At 46.6% G+C, this 25,828-nt stretch overlaps 1 protein-coding gene across 2 annotated transcripts in view; it reads left to right on the forward strand.

The window, feature by feature from the left end:
* caln2 (calneuron 2) overlaps positions 1-25,828 on the forward strand; it is a 67,736-nt gene that overhangs the window by 23,616 nt on the left and 18,292 nt on the right. For both annotated transcript variants that reach the window (XM_055935616.1, XM_055935615.1), the window contains exons 3-4: positions 4,898-5,041; positions 11,441-11,553. In XM_055935616.1, coding sequence (XP_055791591.1) covers positions 4,898-5,041; positions 11,441-11,553 — 257 coding nt within the window. The remainder of the gene's footprint in view (positions 1-4,897; positions 5,042-11,440; positions 11,554-25,828) is intronic.

The raw sequence follows: 25,828 nt of genomic DNA on the forward strand, positions 1-25,828 counted from the left end.
CCTTTGTCCGCTGCGCCACTTGGGAGCCCCAATACTAAATACAAAGACATCTTCCTTTAATGTCGAGACGTTCTCCTCTTTTAACAATTTGATAGGATTTAGATTATAAAAGGGGTTGATAAGTGAGACATGCTATGAAACAGGTTGAATCACAGAGAAGTTAACTGGGTGAAGTCAGACCGACATTGTCCTGATGGTCTGTTAAAACGGCCTCTAAGCTATCAGTTGATTGACAGGTAATTAGACGAGTGGACGCCTGCTTTGAGAGGGAGGCTGGAGTGGACTTAGAGGACAAATGCCAAATAATACTCTCTTCTGGACCCTATATAGTGCAATACTTTCAACGAGGACCACATAGGTGCCTCTACATGGCTCTACATAGTGTACTACTATATAGGGCTCTGGTCAAAAGTAGTGCACTAGCTTATATAGGAAATAGGATCATATTTTGGATGCAGATATACTCCAGTCTATAGCTTCAGTCAGAACACCTTCTGTACCTCTAATGATGGGGGAACAGGAAGTGGAGCTTCAGTCAGAACACTCTCAACCTCTAATGATGGGGGAACAGGAAGTGGATCTTCAATCAGAACACTCTCTACCTCTAATGGTGGGAGAACAGGAAGGGTTTTAATAACTGAACACCCTTTGTACCTGTAATGATGGGGGAACAGGAAGAGGAGCTTCAGTCAGAACACACTCTGTACCTGTAATGATGGGGGAACAGGAAGTGGAGCTTCAGTCAGAACACTCTCTGTACCTGTAATGATGGGGGAACAGGAAGTGGAGCTTCAGTCAGAACACCCTCTGTACCTGTAATGATGGGGGAACAGGAAGTGGAGCTTCAGTCAGAACACTCTCAACCTCTAATGATGGGGGAACAGGAAGTGGAGCTTCAGTCAGAACACACTCTACCTCTAATGGTGGGAGAACAGGAAGGGTTTTAATTGAACACCCTGTGTACCGCAAATGATGTGGGAACTGGAAGGGTTTTAACTGAGCGGAATCAGTAGAAAGGCTGTAGGTGTTATGTGTCAAAGGGTTTCCTCTGAAAGAAGTGTGACTCCCCCTAGGGTTGGTTAAATACAGGAAGTGACTGAAATAAACCACAACAGAGAGAGAGGGAAGAAGAGAGGGTGACAAAGACAAAGGAGCTTAGGGAGATGTGTATAGCATATTGAAACGGGTGGTGAGAGGAAGATTAGCTTCTGGGAGTTAAACACAAAGGCTCCGGCAGGAGAAAAGACTTGTTGTCAATATAAGGCTTATCCTTGTATCACGTCTGATTGTTTGATGTTGATTGTGTGGTGAATGTAAGAACGGAGCTGCAGGTCAAATATGGCAGTTATAGTTCTGTTCTTCTGTTCTTCCTGCTTTTTGTAATTAGAGAGAGAGAGGGAGATGGGGAGGGAGGGAGGGAGGGAGGGAGGGAGGAAGGAAGGAAGGAAGGAAGGAAGGAAGGAAGGAAGGAAGGAAGCAGAAAGACGAGAAGACAAAATGAATGGAGCCATTGATAATGACTTTAATGAATGTTTGGGTAGCACTCCGCATAATAACGATTTTTTTTATGGATTAGTAAATTGTTTCTTAATTTTATTCCTCATTACTCCCACATTTGTAAATGTTACTAACCTAGTTATTTACATGTTTATATATTTTTTTACAAGTATTTAAAAACGATTCATCAGATCATTCATACGATGTTTAATATAGCTATTTATAAACCATTTACTAATCATTAGTTAAGTATTTTTGTGTGGCTTCATAGAACGTGTGGGCTATTTATCATTTATAAATACTTTATAAATGTTTTGAGTGATCAGTGTAATTTCTTGCAAAAAGATGGACATGCCATCGGTAGACATTCCAGCAGTACCTGAGGCTCTTTTAAGGTCTCAAAAAATATAAATGATTAAACAATAAGCAGATACATAAAAAATATATACGTGCAGTCGGAAAATCTTCAGACCCCTTGAACATTCAATTCTAAAATTGATTAAATTAGTTTTTTTTCCTCATCAGTCTACACACAATACCCCATAATGACAAGGTAAAAACCGGTTTCAGCAATTTTTGCAAATGTACTAAAAATAAAAATATCACATTTACATAAGTATTCAGACCCTTTACTCAGTACTTTGTTGAAGCACCTTTGGCAGCAATTACAGTGTCGAGTCTTATTGGGTATGACACTACAAGCTTGGCACACCTGTATTTGGGGAGTTTCTCCCATTTTTCTCTGCAGATCCTCTCAAGCTCTGACAGGTTGGATGAGGAGCGTCGCTACATAGCTATTTTCAGGTCTCTCCAGAGATGTTCGATTGTGGTTTAAGTCCTGGCTCTGGCTGGGCCACTCAAGGACATTCAGAGACTTGTCCCGAAGCTACTCCTGCGTTGTCTTGGCTGTGTTGGAACATTAACCTTCAGTCCAGTCTGAGGTCCTGAGCGCTCCGGAGAAGGTTTTCATCAAGGATCACTCTGTACTTTGCTCCGTTCATCTTTCCCTCGATCTTGACTAGTCTCCCAGTCCCTGCCGCTGAAAAACAGCCCCACAGCATGATGCTGCCACCACCATGCTTCACCGTAGGGATGGTGCCAGGTTTCCTCCAGACATGACGCTTGGCATTCAGGCCAAAGAGTTCAATCTTGGTTTCATGAGACCAAAGAATCTTGTTTCTCTTGGTCTGAGAGTCTTTAGGTGCCTTTTGGCAAACTCAAAGCGGGCTGTCGTGTGCCTTTTACTGAGGTGTGACTTCCATCTGGCCACTCTACCATAAAGGTCTGATTGGTTTAGTGCTGCAGAAATGGTTGTCCTTCTGGAAGGTTCTCCCATCCCCACAGAGGAACTCTAGAGCTCTGTCATGTTACTATTGGGTTCTTGGTCACCTCCCTGACGAAGGCCCTTCTCCCCCGATTGCTCAGTTTGGCCACGCGGCCAGATCTAGGAAGAGTCTTGGTGGTTCCAAACTTCTTCCGTTTAAGAATGATGGAGGCCACCGTGTTCTTCGGGACCTTCAATGCAGCAGACATTCTTTGGTACCCTTCCCCAGATCTGTGCCTCAACACAATAGTGTCTCGGTGCTCTACGGACAATTCCTTCGACCTCATAGCTTAGATTTTACTCTGACATGCACTGTCACCTGTGGGACCTTATATAGACAAGTGTGTGCCTTTCTAAATCATGTCTAATCAATTGAAATTACCACAGGTAGACTCCAATGAAGTTGTAGAAACATCTCAAGGATGATCAATGGAAACAGGATGCACCTGAGCTCAATTTTGAGTCTCATAGCAAAGGGTCTAAATACTTATGTAAATAAGGTATGTTTTTTATTCTTGATACATTTGAAAAAAATTCGAAACATCTGTTTTAGCTTTGTCATTATGGGGTATTGTGTGTAGATTGAGGACGTAAAATGTATCCATAATTTAAACCATTTTAGAATAAGACTGTAATGTAACAAAATGTGGAAAACGTCAAGGGGTCTGAATAGTGTAACTTCCTGAGTAAAATAAAAAAATATGTCCGTAAATGCTAAAATAAGCATTTCTTGGCAGTGACTTTTTTTTAACCAAAACCAAAGTGTGGATTGCAGCAGTCACTCCTTGGAGCAGTTTAATTTCGTTAACTCAGAACTAAAATCTTGCCTAATTTAGTCAGCTGCGTGATTCAAGTCTAGATCCATATGTCTTTAAAATGGGGAGTTCCAGTTTGGGAAGTCTCCACCCTCACAAAAGGAAACCAAAATGTTTGATATATTTCCTTTAACATCGTGTGTTGTGTGCTTAATGTTTTACCAATTATAGGTTGTAGGCTATTTTTAGACCTTAAGGAGCATCAGGTAGTGCTGGAATGTTTACCAATGGTATGTCTATCTTTTAGTGAGAAATTACACTGGTCATTCAAAACATTTATAAAGTATTTATAAAGTATAAATAGCCCACACTTTAGGTGAGGTCACCCACAAATACTTAAAGGTCACAAACAGTCAAAAATCAAGTTTTTCATGAAATTGGATGATATCTGTATGAAACCATATCAAAGTATGACGACCAAAGTATGAAAAATGACTGTTGTTTCTACATTGATAAAGTTTGATCATAAAGTTACTGGTCTCCTCCCCCATGTCAAACATCTAGATTCAGGAGGCGGGATAATTAAGGGGATAGGGTGACATCACCCTAACTCTCATTTTAAAAGACCAATGGTAACATGATATTCTCTTAAATCATTTAAATAAGCACTGCCTTGTAACCAACATCAGAGAAGGCGTGTTTTTGCGGAAGGGCGTGGTTTATATAGATAGATAGCTACTCTACTGGTGCCAAAATTTGGCTGTAAGGTGTCAGCAAATATAATTAAAGTTTACACTATTCATCTATGGCAAAGATAAGGTATGTTTAAGCCTTTCATCTGTGTCTGGTGTTAGCTAGTTACTGGTGTAACAGTTTAGCTTCTGTCCCTCTCCGGGCTCAAACCAGGGACCCTCTGCATCGACAACAGCCACCCTCAAAGCATCGTTACCCATTGCTCCACAAAAGCCGCGGCCCTTGCAGAGCAAGGTGAACAACTACTTCAAGGTCTCAGAGCGAGTAACGTCACCGATTGAAACGCTATTAGCACGCACCACCGCTAACTAGCTAACCATTTCACATCGGTTACACTGGCTATCTAGGTCTTCAGCCAGCATGGAACAAAAGGGAGGGAAAGGTTGTTTGTCTGTATTTGTGCGTCTGTCTGTCTGTCTGTCTGTCTGTCTGTCTGTCTGTCTGTGTGTGTGTGTGTGTGTGTGTGTCTGTGTGTGTGTGTGTGTGTGTGTGTGTGTGTGTGCACATTCATGCGTGTATATTTGTATGTGTTAATAATGCCTGTGTTCATGCCTGTGTCCCTGTGCAGAGATCCGGGAGGCGTTCCGGGTGTTGGACCGGGATGGGAACGGGTTCATCTCTAAGCAGGAGCTGGGCATGGCTATGAGATCCCTGGGGTACATGCCCAGTGAGGTGGAGCTGGCCATCATCATGCAGAGACTAGACATGGATGGTGAGGCACATACAGAGAAACACACACACACACACACACACACACACACACACACACACACACACACACACACACACACACACACACACACACACACACACACACACACACACACACACACACACACTTATCATACATATACACACACACTCAAAAGGCTTATCACAGAAACAGAGACAGACACACACTGAGTCTTTAATTATAACATTTTTCAGGGTGTAGATCAGCTTTAATATTGCAGATAGATTGTAGCTTCCATCAATGTAATTGTCTGCATCACTTCCAATCCCCCATACATTGTTTAGGAGAAGAAGAAAAAAATATATATATATGCACAACTGAGCAAGAGGACAAGTACATTAGAGTGTCTAGTTTGAGAAACAGACGCCTTACAAGTCCTCAACTGGCAGCTTCATTAAATAGTTCCTGCAAAACACCAGCCTCAACGTCAACAGTGAAGAGGCGACTCCGGGATGCTGGCCTTCTAGGCAGAGTTTCTCTGTCCAGTGTCTGTGTTCCCATCTTAATCTTAATCTTGCCCATCTTAATCTTTTCTTTTTATTGGCCAGTCTGAAATATGGCTTTTTCTTTGCAACTCTGCCAAGAAAGACAAGCATCCCAGTCGCCTCTTCACTGTTGACGTTGAGACTGGTGTTTTGTGGGTACTATTTAATGAAGCTGCCAGTTGAGGACTTGTGAGGTGTCTGTTTCTCAGACTAGACAATCTAATGTACTTTTCCTCTTGCTCAGTTGTTCACCAGTGCCTCCAACTCCTCTTTCTGTTCTGGTTAGAGCCAGTTTGTGCTGTTCTGTGAAGGGTGTAGTACACACCGTTGTTTCTTGGCAATTTCTCGCATGGAATAGCCTTAATTTCGCAGAACAAGAATAGACTGACGAGTTTCAGAAGAAAGTTCTTTGTTCCTGGCCATTCTGGGCATGTAATCGAACCCACAAATGCTGATGCTCCAGAATCTCAACTAGTCTAAAGAAGGCCAGTTTAATTGCTTATTTAATCAGAACAACAGCTTCAGCTGTGCTAACATAATTGCAAAAGGGTTTTCTAATTATCAATTAGCCTTTTAAAATTATAAACTTGGATTAGCTAACACAACGTGCCATTGGAACACAGGAGTAATGGTTGCTGATAATGGGCCTCTGTACGCCTATGTAGATATTACATTATAAATCAGCCATTTCCAGCTACAATGGTCATTTACAAAAATAAGAACATTTCTAAGTGACCTGGCCAAGATTAAGAAAAGCAGTGCGACAAAAACACACAGTTACACATAAACAAATGTACAGTCAATAACACACAAAAAAAGAAAAATCGAAAAATCTATGCACAGTGTGTGCAAATGTAGAAGAGTAGGGAGGCAATAAATAGGCCATAGAGGTGAAAATAATTACAATTTAGCATTAACACTGGAGTGATAGATGTGCAGATGATGATGTGCAAGTAGAGATACTGGGGTGCAAAAGAGCAAGAGGGTAAGTGATAATATGGGGATGAGTTAGTTGGGTGTGCTATTTACAGATTGGCTGTGTGCAGGTACAGTGATCGGTAAGCTGCTCTGACAGCTGATGCTTAAAGTTAAAGGGGGAGATTTAAGACTCCAGCTTCAGAGATTTTTGCAATTCGTTCCATTCGTTCCAGACGGAGCGCGTGCTACGGTTGGGTGTTGCTATGGTGACCAGTGAGCTGAGATAAGGTGGGGCTTTACCTTGCAAAGACGTATAGATTACCTGGAGCCAGTGGGTTTGGCGACGGATATGTAGTGAGGGCCAGCCAACGAGAGCATACAGGTCGCAGTGGTGGGTAGTCATATCAGAAGTCACATAATTAGTTAAATAAAGTCCACCTGTGTGCAATCTAAGTGTCACATGATCTGTTACATGATCTCAGTGTACATACACACCTGTTCTGAAAGGCCCCAGTGTCACGTTCCTGACCTGTTTTCCTTTGTTATGTATTTGTTTTAGTTGGTCAGGGCGTGAGTTGGGTGGGTTGTCTAGGTTTGAGTTTCTATGTTGGGATTTTGTGTTCGGCCTGGTATGATTCTCAATCAGAGACAGCTGTGAATCGTTGTCCCTGATTGAGAGTCATACTAAGGCAGCCAGGGTTTCACTTGTGTTTTGTGGGTGTTTGTTCCTGTGTCAGTGTTTGGGCCACACAGGACTGTTTCAGGTTAGTCACGGTTGTTGGTTGTTGTATTTTGTAGTGTTTGTTGTTTTCCCATTAAAACATGAATACTTACCAATCCGCATCTTGGTCTGATCCATGCTCCTCCTCGTCCGAGGAGGAGAACGACTACGACAGCCGTTACAGAAACACCCACCATAACAGGACCAAGCGGATTGGAGAAGGAAAGTAAGAACAACAGCAATGGGGAAAAGAGGAATGGACTTGGGAGGAAATCCTAGACGGTAAAGGACCCTGGGCAGAGCCAGTGGAGTGTCGCCGCCCCAAAGCGGAGCTGGAGGCAGCGAAAGCGGAGAGGATGTATTATGAGGCGAAAGCAAGGCAGAGCGGCTGGAAGCCCGAGAGGCTCACCCAAAAATTTATTGGGGGGGGGGGGGGGGGGGGGGGGGGGCTAAGAGGTAGTGGGCCGAGGGCAGGTAGGAGACCTGCGCCCACTTCCCAGGCTAACCGTGGAGAGCGGGAGTACGGGCAGACACCGTGTTACGCAGTAGAGCGCACAGTGTCTCCTGTACGTGTTCATAGCCCGGTGCGGGTTATTCCACCTCCCCGCACTGGGAGGGCTAGATTGGGCATTGAGCCAAGTGCCATGAAGCCGGCTCTTCATATATGGCCTCCAGTACGTCTCCTTGGGCCGGCTTACATGGCACCAGCTTTACGCATGGTGTCCCCGGTTCGCCTACATAGCCCGGTGCGGGTTATTCCACCTCCCCGCACTGGTCGGGCGACGGGGAGCATTCAGCCAGGTAAGGTTGGGCAGGCTCAATGCTCAAGGGAGCCAGTATGCCTGCACGGTCCGGTATTTCCGGCGCCACCTCCCAACCCCAGCTCAGTACCACCAGTGCCTACACCACGCACCAGGCTTCCAGTGCGTCTCCAGAGCCCTGTTCCTCCTCCACGCACTCTCCCTGTGGTGCGTGTCTCCAGCCCAGTGCCTCCAGTTCCGGCACCACGCACCAAGCCTCCTGTGCGTCCTGAGAGCCCTGTACGCACTGTTCCTTCTCCCCGCACTCGCCCCGAGGTGCGTGCCCTCAGCCCGGTACCACCAGTGCCGGTACCACGCACCAAGCCTATAGTGCGCATCGAGAGTCCAGTGTGCCCTGTTCCTGCTCCCCGCACTAGCCTTGAGGTGCGTGTCTCCAGTCCGGTACCACCAGTTCCGGCACCACACACCAGGCCTACTGTGCGCCTCAGCGGGTCAGAGTCGTCCGTCTGCCCAACGCCACCTGCACTGCTCGTCTGCCCAGCGCCGTCTGAGCCATCCGTCTGCCCAGCGCCGTCTGAGCCATCCGTCTGCCCAGCGCCGTCTGAGCCATCCGTCTGCCACGAGCCATTAGAGCCGCCCGTCTGTCCCGAGCCATTAGAGCCGTCCGTCAGTCAGGAGCCGCTAGAGCCGTCCGTCAGTCAGGAGCTGCCAGAGCCGCCAGCCAGTCAGGAGCTGCCAGAGACGCCAACCAGTCAGGAGCTGCCAGAGACGCCAGCCAGTCAGGAGCTGCCAGAGACGCCAGCCAGTCAGGAACTGCCAGAGACGCCAGCCAGTCAGGAGCTGCCAGAGCCGCCAGACAGTCAGGAGCTGCCAGAGCCGCCAGACAGTCAGGAGCTGCCAGAGCCGCCAGCCAGCCATGAGCTGCCAGAGCCGTCAGCCAGCCATGAGCGTCCAGAGCCGTCAGCCAGCCATGAGCTGCCAGAGCCGTCAGCCAGCCATGAGCGTCCAGGGTGACCTTAAAGGGTGACCTGATATGGCTCTCAATTAGAGGCAGGTGGTTTTCATTTCCTCTGATTGAGAGTCATATTAAGGTAGATGTTTTCACACTGTTTGTTGTGGGTGGTTGTCTCCTGTGTCAGTGTTTGTCGCGCCACACGGGACTGTCTCGGTTTATGTAGTCTGTTCCTGTTCGTGAGTTCTTCGTGTATTTATGTAAGTTCCATGTCCAGGTCTGTCTACTCCGTTTTGTTATTTTGTTAATTATTCAAGTGTATTTCGTTTCGTGTTTTTTCGTCTTGTTCATTAAAATCATGTCATTTCAAAACGCTGCGTTTTGGTCGAATCCCTGCTCCTCCTCTTCGGATGAAGAGGAGGAGGAAAGCCGTTACAGGAGCTCACTGTATATAGTAAAAATCTTGCGTATCTTAATCTCCATCATTAACAATTAATATGCGGAATAATGTTGAAGTTCATGAAGAGGATTGTTACCTATAACCAGGATTGCCATTACATTACATTACATTGCCATTACATTACATTGCCATTACATTACATTACATTGCCATTACATTACATTACATTGCCATTACATTACATTGCATTACATTGCCATTACATTACCATTACATTGCCATTACATTACATGTCATTACATTACATTACATTTTTGTCAAGCAATTATTATTTTAGCAAGCAATTATTGTGATTCATCCTATATTGTCCCTAACATCATTACCCCCTAGCAACATATGTGGGATACACACACACACACACACACACACACAAACACACACACACACACACACACACACACACACATACTGTTACACACTCAACACCTTTCCCCCACCATCAACCATAAGGTCAGATACTCAACGGTTGTTACATCCCAGAGCCCAACTCAGGAAACGACCTGATTTATGAATGCATATACACTTACAGCTGTTTGAGAAAGCATTCAAGATTGAGCAGAATATTGTCAAAAATGTGAGATTTAATTAAACAAAGTCAAGTCCGAGGTGATGGAGATTAGATCCACCCCCCTTTCCCTGAAACACACACACACACACACACACACACACACACACACACACACACACACACACACACAGACACACACACACACACACACACACACACACACACACACACACACACACACACACACACCCCTTCCCCTGAAACACGCACCCCCCTTCCCCTGAAACACACACACCCCCCTTCCCCTGAAACACACACCCCCCTTCCCCTGAAACACACACACACACACCCCCCTTCCCCTGAAACACACACACCCCCCTTCCCCTGAAACACACACACCCCTTCCCCTGAAACACACACCCCCCTTCCCCTGAAACACACACACCCCTTCCCCTGAAACACACACCCCCCTTCCCCTGAAACACACACACCCCCCTTCCCCTGAAACACACACCCCCCTTCCCCTGAAACACACACACCCCCCTTCCCCTGAAACACACGTCCCCCGTTGTGATCATTTTCTCAAACATCTCTGTGCAGTCAGACCTTTAATGGTTTTGTGCCACCAGGGCCACAATAATATGCCCCGTCTCTGATTGTCCGAGTGTGACCCCGTCCCCATGGGTTACTGCAGCTAGTGTTGCCAGCACTGCCACTGCCTGGGTGGGGGCTCCCCACCGGAATCCCCACCGGCTAGGTACAAGGTCGTCAAGGGTTCTCATTAGCAACTTTGATAATTTCCTTGTATATTATGCTCTCCCAAAGCTCTGTCTTTATAGGACCAACCCAGCCAGACAGGCTCAGACTCTTAAAGGGGCAGTGTTGCTCCAGTACGTCTCACACTGAGTCTTAACATCTGATTTCCTAAATAGATTTGTTCCAAGGTTAATGGGTCAGTTACACCTGCTGGTCTCAGCAGTGTGGGAGTGTGGGTTCATAGTGTACGTCCACTGTGTCTGTGTTTGTATTCACCAGTATTACCAGATTCTCTGGGTAAACCAATCAGCACCATACAAGGTGCTCTCCTTGATAGCTTTGACTCAAATGCTTAAGGTATGGCTTTGAGGGTGCCCGCGCACACACTCACGCACGCACATGCCATTGATTTTGGCGCCTCAGCCTGGGGATCCAGACTATTCTGTTTAACACACAAACCCCAACAACACAACTATAAAGTCTTATTCCTAAACAACACAACTATAAAGTCTTATTCCTAAACAACACAACTATAAAGTCTTATTCCTAAACAACACAACTATAAAGTCTTAATCCTAAACCAGATCATGATAAAAGCTTCAGTACAAAAGAGAAAAAGAGGATGTCACTTCAATTTTCAACATTTAATTGTCATGTGACATGGTACAAGCACACTAATGAAGGTTGGTGTGTGTGTGTGTGTGTGTGTGTGTGTGTGTGTGTGTGTGTGTGTGTGTGTGTGTGTGTGTGTGTGTGTGTGTGTGTGTGTGTGTGTGTGTGTGTGTGTGTGTGTGTGTGTGTGTGTGTGTGTGTCTAGGTGATGGTCAGGTTGACTTTGAGGAGTTTGTGACGATATTGGGACCCAAACTGCTGTCGTCTGAGACCAGAGAAGGTTTCCTTGGAAGCACCATCGATAACATCTTCTGGCAGGTAAGAACACATACTCTTCTCCTCTCTTTTCTTCTCCTCTCTTCTCTTCTTCTCTTCTCCTCTCTTCTCTTCTCCTCTCTTCTCCTGTCCTCTCCTCTCTTTTCTTCTCCTCTCTTCTCCTCACTTCTATTCCCCTCTCTTCTCTTATCTTCTCCTCTTCTCCTCTCTTCTCTTCTCTTCTCTTCTCCTCACTTCTCTTCTCCTCTCTTCTCTTATCTTCTCTTCTCCTCTCCTCCTCTCCTCTCTTATCCTCTCTTCTCTTCTCCTCTCTTCTCTTCTCCTCTCTTCTCTTCTCCTCTCTTCTCCTCTCTTATCTTCTCCTCTCTTTTCTTCTCCTCTCTTCCTCTTATCCCTTCTCTTTTCTTCTCCTCTCTTCTCCTCACTTCTATTCCCCTCTCTTCTCTTATCTTCTCCTCTCTTCTCCTCTCCTCTTCTCCTCTCCTCTCTTCTCTTCTCTTCTCTTCTCTTCTCCTCACTTCTCTTCTCTTATCTTCTCTTCTCCTCTCCCCTCCTCTTCTCCTCTCCTCTCTTATCCTCTCTTCTCTTCTCCTCTCTTCTCTTCTCCTCTCTTATCTTCTCCTCTCTTTTCTTCTCCTCTCTTCCTCTTATCCCCTCTCTTCCCTACTCCTCTCTTCCACTCTCCTCTCCTCTTATCCCCTCTCCTCTCATCCCCTGTCTTTTTCTCCTCTCCTCTCTTCCCCTCTTCTCCTGCATGCATGATCAGAAGGATAGATAAATATTTACCGGAAAAGATTCTTAAGCAAACAACCCAAGCATTAATTGGGAGTCAGGTGAACTACTGTTCTGTGGTCTGGGGAAATTAACAGGCTGCAGATTGGACAGAACAAAGCAGCAAGGGTTGTTTTAAGGTGGAGATATGGTTCTTCTGTTGTAGTCATGCTCAATGCTCTTGGTTGGTCATCAATCAACAAGATAATTGAAAAAAACATGCTTATTTTATTTCATAATGTACACCATTTAAAACAGCCACATTCCATCCACAACAGTATTCAGTTGGTAAGAGACAGACATACATTCTGTACTAGGAATAGATTGTCCACCATCTACATGTATGTGTTATCCCTCTCCTCTCTTCCCCTCTCATCTCTTCCTCTCTCCTCTCTTCTCCTCTCTTCCCATCTCCACTCTGCTCCTCCTCTCTTTCCCTCTCCTCTCTTCCTCTCTCCTCTCTTTCCCTCTCCTCTCTTCCTCTCTTTCCCTCTCCTCTCTGCCTCTCTCCTCTCTTCCTCTCTCCTCTCCTCTCCTCTCCTCTCTTCTCTCTTCCCCTTTCCTCTCTTCCTCTCTTCTCTCTTCCCCTCTCCTCTCTTCCTCTCTTCCTCTCTCCTCTCTTCCTCTCTCCTCTCTTCCTCTCTCCTCTCTTCCTCTCTTCCTCTCTTCCTCTCTTCCTCTCTCCTCTCTTCCCCTCTCCTCTGCCTCTCTCCTCTCCCTGCTGCATCTCTCCTCTCTCCCCTCTTCCTCTCTCCTCTCCTCTCCCCACCCCTCCTCTTTCTCTTCTCGTCGCCTTTCTTCTCTTATCCTCTCCTCTCCTCTCTTCCCTTATCCTATCTTCTCCTCTCCTCTCTTCTCCTCCCCTCTCCTCTCCTCTCCTCTCTTCTCCTCTCTTCTCTTCTCCTCTCTTCTCTTCTCCTCTCATCTCTTCTCTCTGCTTCTCTCCTCTCCCCGCTGCCTCTCTCTTCTCTTCCTCTCTCCTCTTCTCTTCCTCTCTCCTCTCCTCTCCCCACCCCTCCTCTTTCTCTTCTCGTTGCCTTTCTTCTCTTATCTTATCCTCTCCTCTCCTCTTCTCTCCTCCTCTCCTCTCTTCCCTTCTCTTCTCTTCTCTTCTCTTCTCTCCTCTCCTCTCCTCTCTTCTCCGCTCCTTCTTCTTGCTTTCCTCTTCTCCCTCCCTCGGTGAGGTTATTCTACAGTCAGGACACGTGCTAGATATTGGCTTACAGACACACACAAACACACACACAAAAATACAGACCCCCTACCTTTTCCTCTCGTCCCATGATGATGGAGTAAAGGATTTTTGGACTTCAAAGAAAAGAGACATGCCGGTGTGTGTGTGTTCCTGGGAGGGTATGCACAGGCTTCAAAGTAAAAAGACGAGAACGATCTTTACTTCAGAGGGAAGACGGGCTTTCAGGAGAGGGTTCTGTTTGGAGTGGAGACCTGATGCATTTTTGATGTTCTCCTGATCAGAAAAAAATATGTGTTTTGGGGGAACTCAAGCTAAGTTCAACTCAAGTAATTATAGCTCAGTGGTTTTTGCTGCAAAGACTCCCCAGAGGCTCTTCTCAATCCAAACCTGCTTCTCGTAGGATATAACGGGTAGAGAGAAAGAGAGAGAAGACAAAACAAGGAACTGATTGACAGGCGGAGACAGAAACCCACACACACAGAGAAAAGGGGGCATAGCGAGAGAATGGTAATATAGAAGAGAAAGGGAGTAAAATAGAGAGAATGGTAATATAGAAGAGAAATGGAGTAAAATAGAGAGAATGGTAATATAGAAGAGAAAGGGAGTAAAATAGAGAGAATGGTAATATAGAAGAGAAATGGAGTAAAATAGAGAGAATGGTAATATAGAAGAGAAATGGAGTAAAATAGAGAGAATGGTAATATAGAAGAGAAAGGGAATAACAGATTCCCATAAGTGATTCATGATGGTGGCAGACAGTCCGTGTCTCTGGGGGGGATTTAAAAACTCACCTCAACAGGATACAATGAGTTATATATATATATATATATACACTGCTCAAAAAAATAAAGGGAACACTTAAACAACACAATGTAACTCCAAGTCAATCACACTTCTGTGAAATCAAACTGTCCACTTAAGAAGCAACACTGATTGACAATAAATTTCACATGCTGTTGTGCAAATGGAATAGACAAAAGGTGGAAATTATAGGCAATTAGCAAGACACCCCCCAAAACAGGAGTGATTCTGCAGGTGGTGACCACAGACCACTTCTCAGTTCCTATGCTTCCTGGCTGATGTTTTGGTCACTTTTGAATGCTGGCGGTGCTCTCACTCTAGTGGTAGCATGAGACGGAGTCTACAACCCACACAAGTGGCTCAGGTAGTGCAGTTCATCCAGGATGGCACATCAATGCGAACTGTGGCAAAAAGGTTTGCTGTGTCTGTCAGCGTAGTGTCCAGAGCATGCAGGCGCTACCAGGAGACAGGCCAGTACATCAGGAGACGTGGAGGAGGCCGTAGGAGGGCAACAACCCAGCAGCAGGACCGCTACCTCCGCCTAAGTGCAAGGAGGTGCACTGCCAGAGCCCTGCAAAATGACCTCCAGCAGGCCACAAATGTGCATGTGTCTGCTCAAGCGATCAGAAACAGACTCCATGAGGGTGGTATGAGGGCCCGACGTCCACAGGTGGGGGTTGTGCTTACAGCCCAACACCGTGCAGGACGTTTGGCATTTGCCAGAGAACACCAAGATAGGTAAATTCGCCACTGGCGCCCTGTGCTCTTCACAGATGAAAGCAGGTTCACACTAAGCACATGAGCACATGTGACAGACGTGACAGAGTCTGGAGACGCCGTGGAGAACGTTCTGCTGCCTGCAACATCCTCCAGCATGACCGGTTTGGCGATGGGTCAGTCATGGTGTGGGGTGGCATTTCTTTGTGGGGCCGCACAGCCCTCCATGTGTTTGCCAGAGGTAGCCTGACTGCCATTAGGTACCGAGATGAGATCCTCAGACCCCTTGTGAGACCATATGCTGACACATGCACATTTGTGGCCTGCTGGAGGTCATTTTGCAGGGCTCTGGCAGTGCACCTCCTTGCACTTAGGCGGAGGTAGCGGTCCTGCTGCTGGGTTGTTGCCCTCCTACGGCCTCCTCCACGTCTCCTGATGTACTGGCCTGTCTCCTGGTAGCGCCTGCATGCTCTGGACACTACGCTGACAGACACAGCAAACCTTTTTGCCACAGTTCGCATTGATGTGCCATCCTGGATGAACTGCACTACCTGAGCCACTTGTGTGGGTTGTAGACTCCGTCTCATGCTACCACTAGAGTGAGAGCACCGCCAGCATTCAAAAGTGACCAAAACATCAGCCAGGAAGCATAGGAACTGAGAAGTGGTCTGTGGTCACCACCTGCAGAATCACTCCTGTTTTGGGGGGTGTCTTGCTAATTGCCTATAATTTCCACCTTTTGTCTATTCCATTTGCACAACAGCATGTGAAATTTATTGTCAATCAGTGTTGCTTCCTAAGTGGACAGTTTGATTTCACAGAAGTGTGATTGACTTGGAGTTACATTGTGTTGTTTAAGTGTTCCCTTTATTTTTTTGAGCAGTATATATATACCGTAATTTCCGGACTATAAGCCGCTACTTTTTTCCCACGCTATGAACCTTGCGCTTTATACAATGACGCGGCTAATTTATGGATTTTTCCCACTTTCACAAATTCATGCCGCCAAAAAACTGAGCACCGTCACATAATGTGAAGTAAATCGAGCGCGCTCAAACTTTCCATCATTCTGATTACGGTAGTCATTTTGTCACCCTCATCATGGCAAAGACATGGAGAAATGCATATGATGCAGCTTTCAATTTGAAGGCGATCGATCTGGCTGTTGGAAAAGGAAATAGTGCTGCTGCACGGGAGCCTTAACGAGTCGATGATAAGACTTTGGAAACAGCAGCGTGAGAAACTGACTTAGTGCAAAAAGACAACAAAAGTTTTCAGAGGAAAGAAAAGCAGATGGCCCGAACTAGAAAATTAGGCTTGGATGAGTTTGCCTCCGGTTGAAAGTGAGGAGAGCGCAATGAAAACGATCCAACACCGGATGAAGCAATTCTGAGGCTATTCAACTCCGACACCAAAGGAGATGACTTCAGTGGTTTCAGTGCACAGGAGGAAGATAGTGACCAAGGACTTTCTTGGTAGGCTATTGTTTACTGCTATTTAAAAAAAAAAAAATGTTACAAGCCTGTTTCGTTAAAGCCTATTTATTTTTGTTACAAGCCGTGTTTCGTTAAAGCCTATTTATTTTTGTTACAAGCCGTGTTTCGTTTAAAGGCTGTGTAAAGTTCATTTGTTTCAATGTACCGGTAGGCACCTGCGGCTCATAGACACGTGCGGCTTATTTATGTACAAAATAAATAAAAAAATTAAATTCAGTGGGTGCGGCTTATATTCAGGTGCGCTTAATAGTCCAGCAATTACGATATATATATATATATAGAGAGAGAGAGAGAGAGAGAGAGAGAGAGCGAGCGAGCGAGCGAGCGAGAGAGAGAGAGAGAGAGAGAGAGAGAGAGAGAGAGAGAGAGAGAGAGAGAGAGAGGGTATTTGTAGTTGTCCACATATTCTAAGTCAGAACTGTCCAGAGTAGTGATGCTAGTCACTAGTGATGCTAGTTGTTCCCAGGTAGTTGTTTGTTCCTTGAATACCTGGAGAGACTGAATGGAATCCCAGAGTCCTTCTGATATCTGCTGTTTAATCCCTGACTGGAGAGACTGAATGGAATCCCAGAGTCCTTCTGATATCTGCTGTTTAATCCCTGACTGGAGAGACTGAATGGAATCCCAGAGTCCTTCTGATACCTGCTGTTTAATCCCTGACTGGAGTTGCCAGATCTGTCCTGTGAGGTTGCCAGGTTTCTGCTGAGAGTCTGCAAATTAGATTGGAAAATGGAGCACTCTTTTCTCGCCAGCAAAGCACACCACCACACCGCAAATAAATAGCTCTGGGATCAATGTGTGTGTGTGTGTGTGTGTGTGTGTGTGTGTGTGTGTGTGTGTGTGTGTGTGTTTGCGTGCGTGCGTGCGTTCCACTGCCCATAGCAGCAACACTGTTGATATTTGCATAATCAACCCCTTCCCCCCCAAGATAGAACATAAAAAGCTGAGAATCTGACGACTGTTAAAAATCATGTCTAGAGACAACAGATAGTTGGCCCGTATTCACAGAGCGTCTCAGAGTTGGTTCCATCTGTCTATAGAATCGTATTCATTGTGATTTAAAATGCTAATCCTAGAACAACATCCTACTCTAAGACGTGAATATGGGCCCTGGGCTTGTCGATCCGGAAACAAACAGCTTGGAGAAATCAGGAAGAGTGACTTCCACAAGGTTACAGACAGCCTGGTGGGCACTTTGAACGCTCCCTCTCCCTAACCTTTGTTCTGTCCTTTAAAGGATAATACAACCGTGAGTTATCAGTTGTGAGAGGCTGAAGTAGTCGAGAAGGACAGCGAGTCGAACGTCTATCTGGCTGGGATTGATGTGTCTGGACACCCTCAGTCTGTCACTTAATGCTGTTAACACGCACGCACGCACGCACGCACACACACACACACACACACATATGATACATCACACTGCATCACACAGCAGGGTTGACTGAAGACAACAGGCTCTGACAGGTCTCAGCACATCCTCTCTTCCAATCTCTGTGTGTGTGTGTGTGTGTGTGTGCGTGCGTGCGTGCGTGCGTGCACGCGCGTTAACACAGGCTTATCTTGCCTTTGAAATGACAGACAGACAGACAGACAGACAGACAGACAGACAGACAGACAGACAGACAGACAGACAGACAGACAGACAGACAGTGTGGTTGAGACATCACAACGCAGAGAGAAAACTGACAATACCAGCGTCTCTCTGCCCTCATCTGACTGACACTGTCTGTACATTAAAATGTTGTATAAACCCAACATGTAAAGTGTTGGTCCCGTTTCATGAGCTGAAATAAAAGATCAAAGAAATTTTCCACAAGCACAAAAAAGCTTATTTCTCTTAAATGTTGCGTACAAATTTGTTTACATCCCTGTTTGTGAGCATTTCTCTTTTGCCAAGATAATCCATCCACCTGACAGGTGTGGCATTTCAAGAAGCTGATTAAACAGCATGATACTTACACAGGTGCACCTTGTGCTGGGGGCAATGAAAGGCCACTCTAAAATGCCACAGATGTCTCAAATTTTGAAGGAGCGTGCAATTGGTATGTTGACTGCAGGAATGTCTACCAGAGCTGTTTCCAGATCATTTCATGTTAATTTCTCTACCATAAGCCGCCTCCAGCGTCATTGTAGAGAAATGGGCAGTACGTCCAGCCGGCCTCACAACCGCAGACCACATATATGGCGTTGTGTGGGCGAGCGGTTTGCTGATGTCAACGATGTGAACAGAGTGCCCCATGGTGGTGGTGTAATGGTATGAGCAGGCATAAGCTACGGACAAAGTACACAATTGCATTTCATCGATAGCAATTTGAATGCACAGAGATACCGTGACAAAATCCTGAGGCCCATTGTTGTGCCTTTCATCTCATCACCTCATGTTTCAGCATGATAATGCATGGCCCCATGTCGCAAGGATCTGTACACAATTCCTGGAAGCTTTAAAATGTCCCAGTTCTTCCATGGCCTGCATACTCACCATGTCACCCATTGAGCATGTTTGGGATGCTCTGGATCGACGTGTACGACAATGTGTTCGAGTTCCTACCAATATCCAGCAACTTCACACAGCCATTGAAGAGGAGTGGGACAACATTCCACAAGCCACAATCAATAGCCTGATCAAATCTATGCGAAGGAGAAGTGTCGCGCTGAATGAGGCAAATGGTGGTCACACCAGATACTGACTGGTTTTCTGATCCACACCCCTAACTTTTTTTTTGTTTATGTATCTGTGACCAACAGATGCATATCTGTATTCCCAGTCATGTGAAATCCATAGATTAGGACCTAATTCATGTATTTCATATATTTTGGGTTCAATACAGATGGCTACATCCAAATATTGTTTGCTTGCCATCTCTAGTGGTGATGACAGCAGTCAGTTTACTACAGTTCCAGGAAGCTTCATGTGTTATTGTATTTGGAAGGAAATGATTGATTTCATCTTCACTGATTATTGACCCCATCTTCATATCTCATTTAAACCGTTCACCCCCGCTAATATGGATGTCTTATCAATCAATCACATGTATTTTATAAAGCCCTTTTTACATCAGCATTTGTCACAAAGTCCTTTACAGATACCCAGCCTAAAACCTCAATGAGCAAAGCAATGCAGATGCAGGCTCCTCATCGACCCTGTGGGTGGGAGGGTTTTGAATCATTCTATCCCCTCCTTGGGATGTTTCTATTCCTGTATTATTCCAGTTGTGTGTGTGTGTGTGTGTGTGTGTGTGTGTGTGTGTGTGTGTGTGTGTGTGTGTGTGTGTGTGTGTGTGTGTGTGTGTGTGTGTGTGTGTGTGTGTGTGTGTGTGTGTGTGTGTGTGTGGAGATAATTGAGGTGTAAATCACTTAGAGAGGTGACGCGTGCACTGAGATTAGAATCAATAGAACTTTTCTGTTCTTTGTCCTCCCCCCACACACATACACATACACACAGACACACATACACACACACACACATACACACAGACACACACACGGACACACAGTGACACACACACACACACACAGAGAGACACACACACAGAGACACACACACACACACACACACACACACACACAGAGACACACACAACACGCTACAACTGTAAATCAGACCAAATGAGAGAAACTTTTAGTATCCTAAATGTCTCTGTGTGTGTGTGTGTGTGTGTGTGTGTGTGTGTGTGTGTGTGTGTGTGTGTGTGTGTGTGTGTGTGTGTGTGTGTGTGTGTGTGTGTGTGTGTGTGTCTCTGTGTGTGTGATAAGATGGAACCATCTGTTATTCCAGGACACTCGGTAATGGCGTCTCCATTCTGCTATAATACCACTGGCAGGACGTGGATAATGCAAGTGGAGGAGATATCCCATTGATTGTGTCTGCGTCCCCGTCTCAATATAAAATACACTACTTCTGCCCATTGAGTGAATAGGGTGCCATTTGAGACGCAGCCTGAGTGTGGTGTGATTAGAGACAGACAGGATAGAGTGATAACAGCAGAGTGACAGACAGGATAGAGTGATAACAGCAGAGAGACAGACAGGATAGAGTGATAACAGTAGAGAGACAGACAGGATAGAGTGATAACAGCAGAGAGACAGACAGGATAGAGTGATAACAGCAGAGAGACAGACAGGATAGAGTGATAACAGCAGAGAGACAGACAGGATAGAGTGATAACAGCAGAGAGACAGACAGGATAGAGTGATAACAGCAGAGAGACAGACAGGATAGAGTGATAACAGCAGAGAGACAGACAGGATAGAGTGATAACAGCAGAGAGACAGACAGGATAGAGTGATAAGAGCAGAGAGACAGACAGGCTAGAGTGATTACAGCAGAGAGACAGACAGGATAGAGTGATAACAGCAGAGAGACAGACAGGATAGAGTGATAACAGCAGAGACAGACAGGATAGAGTGATAACAGCAGAGAGACAGACAGGATAGAGTGATAACAGCAGAGAGACAGACAGGATAGAGTGATAACAGCAGAGACAGACAGGATAGAGTGATAACAGCAGAGAGACAGACAGGATAGAGGGATAACAGCAGAGAGACAGACAGGATAGAGTGATCACAGCAGAGAGACAAAGAGGATAGAGTGATAACAGCAGAGAGACAGACAGGATAGAGTGATAACAGCAGAGAGACAGACATGATAGAGTGATAACAGCAGAGAGATAGACAGGATAGCGTGATAACAGCAGAGAGACAGACAGGATAGAGTGATACTAGCAGAGCAGAGAGACAGACAGGATAGAGTGATAACAGCAGAGCAGAGAGACAGACAGGATATTGGAGAAAGTGTTAACAGCAGAGCAGAGAGACAGACAGGATAGAGTGATAACAGCAGAGCAGAGAGACAGACAGGATAGAGTGATAACAGCAGAGAGACAGACAGGATAGAGTGATAACAGCAGAGAGACAGACAGGATAGAGTGATAACAGCAGAGAGACAGACAGGATAGAGTGATAACAGCAGAGAAACAGACAGGATAGAGTGATAACAGCAGAGAGACAGACAGGATAGAGTGATAACAGCAGAGAAACAGACAGGATATTGGATGGAGTGATAACAGCAGAGAGACAGACAGGATAGAGTGATAACAGCAGAGCAGAGAGACAGACAGGATAGAGTGATAACAGCAGAGAGACAGACAGGATAGAGTGATAACAGCAGAGAGACAGACAGGATAGAGTGATAACAGCAGAGAGACAGACAGGATAGAGTGATAACAGCAGAGAGACAGACAGGATAGAGTGATAACAGCAGAGAGACAGACAGGATAGAGTGATAACAGCAGAGAGACAGACAGGATAGAGTGATAACAGCAGAGAAACAGACAGGATATTGGATGGAGTGATAACAGCAGAGAGACAGACAGGATAGAGTGATAACAGCAGAGCAGAGAGACAGACAGGATAGAGTGATAACAGCAGAGAGACAGACAGGATAGAGTGATAACAGCAGAGAGACAGACAGGATAGAGTGATAACAGTAGAGAGACAGACATTATATTGGATAGAGTGATAACAGCAGAGCAGAGAGACAGACAGGATAGAGTGATAGCAGCAGAGCAGAGAGACAGACAGGATAGAGTGATAACAGCAGAGAGACAGACAGGATAGAGTGATAACAGCAGAGAGACAGACAGGATATTGGATAGAGTGATAACAGCAGAGCAGAGAGACAGACAGGATAGAGTGATAACAGCAGAGCAGAGAGACAGACAGGATAGAGTGATAACAGCAGAGAGACAGACAGGATAGAGTGATAACAGCAGAGAGACAGACAGGATATTGGATAGAGTGATAACAGCAGAGCAGAGAGACAGACAGGATAGAGTGATAACAGCAGAGAGACAGACAGGATAGAGTGATAACAGCAGAGAGACAGACAGGATAGAGTGATAACAGCAGAGAGACAGACAGGATAGAGTGATAACAGCAGAGAGACAGACAGGATAGAGTGATAACAGCAGAGAGACAGACAGGATAGAGTGATAAGAGCAGAGAGACAGACAGGATAGAGTGATAAGAGCAGAGAGACAGACAGGATAGAGTGATTACAGCAGAGAGACAGACAGGATAGAGTGATAACAGCAGAGACAGACAGGAAAGAGGGATAACAGCAGAGAGACAGACAGGATAGAGTGATAACAGCAGAGAGACAGACAGGATAGAGTGATAACAGCAGAGAGACAGACAGGATAGAGTGATAACAGCAGAGAGACAGACAGGATAGAGTGATTACAGCAGAGCAGAGAGACAGACAGGATAGAGTGATAACAGCAGAGAGACAGACAGGATAGAGTGATAACAGCAGAGAGACAGACAGGATAGAGTGATAACAGCAGAGACAGACAGGAAAGAGGGATAACAGCAGAGAGACAGACAGGATAGAGTGATAACAGCAGAGAGACAGACAGGATAGAGTGATAAGAGCAGAGAGACAGACAGGATAGAGTGATAACAGCAGAGAGACAGACAGGATAGAGTGATAACAGCAGAGAGACAGACAGGATAGAGTGATAACAGCAGAGACAGACAGGAAAGAGGGATAACAGCAGAGAGACAGACAGGATAGAGTGATAACAGCAGAGAGACAGACAGGATAGAGTGATAAGAGCAGAGAGACAGACAGGATAGAGTGATAACAGCAGAGAGACAGACAGGATAGAGTGATAACAGCAGAGAGACAGACAGGATAGAGTGATAACAGCAGAGAGACAGACAGGATAGAGTGATAAGAGCAGAGAGACAGACAGGATAGAGTGATAACAGCAGAGAGACAGACAGGATAGAGTGATAACAGCAGAGAGACAGACAGGATAGAGTGATAACAGCAGAGAGACAGACAGGATAGAGTGATAACAGCAGAGAGACAGACAGGATAGAGTGATAACAGCAGAGAGACAGACAGGATAGAGTGATAACAGCAGAGAGACAGACAGGATAGAGTGATAACAGCAGAGAGACAGACAGGATAGAGTGATAACAGCAGAGAGACAGACAGGATAGAGTGATAACAGCAGAGAGACAGACAGGATAGAGTGATAACAGCAGAGAGACAGACAGGATAGAGTGATAACAGCAGAGAGACAGACAGGATAGAGTGATAACAGCAGAGAGACAGACAGGATAGAGTGATAACAGTATTACTTATTTTTTATCTGTCTATTTATCTCTCTATTTATCCATTTCTCTTCATCAAACAGTTTCCTTTGAACCGGCTGGCAGAATAGGATAGACTAGAATACAATAGATACACACATCCCATTAATTAATCGATCAATCCATTAATCATTCTCTTTTAATTTGTACATTGATGTAAAACTGCCAACTGACCTGGATTTAAACCCTTCAAAAGAGCAAACCTCAGGGCAACAGTAACAAGGATAAAACACCTGGGGAGAGAGACACCTGGGGAGAGAGACACTTGGGGAGAGAGACACCTGGAGAGAGAGACACCTGGGGAGAGAGACACCTGGAGAGAGAGACACCTGGGGAGAGAGAGACCTGGGGAGAGAGAGACCTGGGGAGAGAGACACCTGGGGAGAGAGAGGCCTGGGTAGAGAGACACCTGGGGAGAGAGAGACACCTGGGGAGAGAGACACCTGGGGAGAGAGACACCTGGGGAGAGAGACACCTGGGGAGAGAGACCCCTGGGTAGAGAGACACCTGAGTAGAGAGACACCTGGGGAGAGAGACACCTGGGGAGAGAGACACCTGGGAAGAGAGACACCTGGGGAGAGAGACACCTGGGGAGAGAGACACCTGGGGAGAGAGACACCTGGGTAGAGAGACACCTGGGTAGAGAGACACCTGGGTAGAGAGACACCTGGGGAGAGAGACACCTGGGGAGAGAGACACCTGGGGAGAGAGACACCTGGGGAGAGAGACACCTGGGGAGAGAGAGACCTGGGGAGAGAGAGACCTGGGGAGAGAGAGACCTGGGGAGAGATAGACACCTGGGGAGAGAGACACCTGGGGAGAGAGACACCTGGGGAGAGAGAGACCTGGGTAGAGAGACACCTGGGTAGAGAGACACCTGGGGAGAGAGACACCTGGGGAGAGAGACACCTGGGGAGAGAGACACCTGGGTAGAGAGACACCTGGGTAGAGAGACACCTGGGTAGAGAGACACCTGGGGAGAGAGACACCTGGGGAGAGAGACACCTGGGGAGAGAGACACCTGGGGAGAGAGACACCTGGGGAGAGAGAGACCTGGGGAGAGAGAGACCTGGGGAGAGAGAGACCTGGGGAGAGATAGACACCTGGGGAGAGAGACACCTGGGGAGAGAGACACCTGGGGAGAGAGAGACCTGGGTAGAGAGACACCTGGGTAGAGAGACACCTGGGGAGAGAGACACCTGGGGAGAGAGACACCTGGGGAGAGACACCTGGGTAGATAGACACCTGAGTAGAGAGACACCTGGGTAGAGAGACACCTGGGTAGAGAGACAGGTGGGGAGAGAGACACCTGGGGAGAGAGACACCTGGGGAGAGAGACACCTGGGGAGAGAGACACCTGGGGAGAGAGAGACCTGGCTAGAGAGACACCTGGGGAGAGAGGCACCTGGGTAGAGAGACACCTGGGGAGAGAGGCACCTGGGGAGAGAGACACCTGGGGAGAGAGACACCTGGGTAGAGAGACACCTGGGTAGAGAGACACCTGGGTAGAGAGACACCTGGGGAGAGAGGCACCTGGGGAGAGAGACACCTGGGTAGAGAGACACCTGGGGAGAGAGACACCTGGGGAGAGAGACACCTGGGGAGAGAGAGACCTGGGGAGAGAGACACCTGGAGAGAGAGACACCTGGGTAGAGAGAGACCTGGGGAGAGAGACACCTGGGTAGAGAGACACCTGGGTAGAGAGAGACCTGGGGAGAGAGACACCTGGGTAGAGAGAGACCTGGGGAGAGAGACACCTGGGGAGAGAGACACCTGGGTAGAGGCACTTGGATAGAGAGACACCTGGGTAGAGAGAGACCTGGGTAGAGAGACACCTGGGGAGAGAGACACCTGGGGAGAGAGACACCTGGGTAGAGACACCTGGGGAGAGAGACACCTGGGTAGAGAGACACCTGGGTAGAGAGACACCTGGGGAGAGAGACACCTAGGGAGAGAGACACCTGGGGAGAGAGACACCTGGGGAGAGAGACACCTGGGTAGAGGCACCTGGATAGAGAGACACCTGGGTAGAGAGACACCTGGGTAGAGGCACCTGGATAGAGAGACACCTGGGTAGAGAGACACCTGGGTAGAGAGACACCTGGGTAGAGAGACACCTGGGTAGAGAGACACCTGGATAGAGAGACACCTGGGTAGAGAGACACCTGGGTAGAGA

Source organism: Salvelinus fontinalis, chromosome 10 (assembly GCF_029448725.1).
Source record: "Salvelinus fontinalis isolate EN_2023a chromosome 10, ASM2944872v1, whole genome shotgun sequence".
Classification (NCBI taxonomy): domain Eukaryota; kingdom Metazoa; phylum Chordata; class Actinopteri; order Salmoniformes; family Salmonidae; genus Salvelinus; species Salvelinus fontinalis.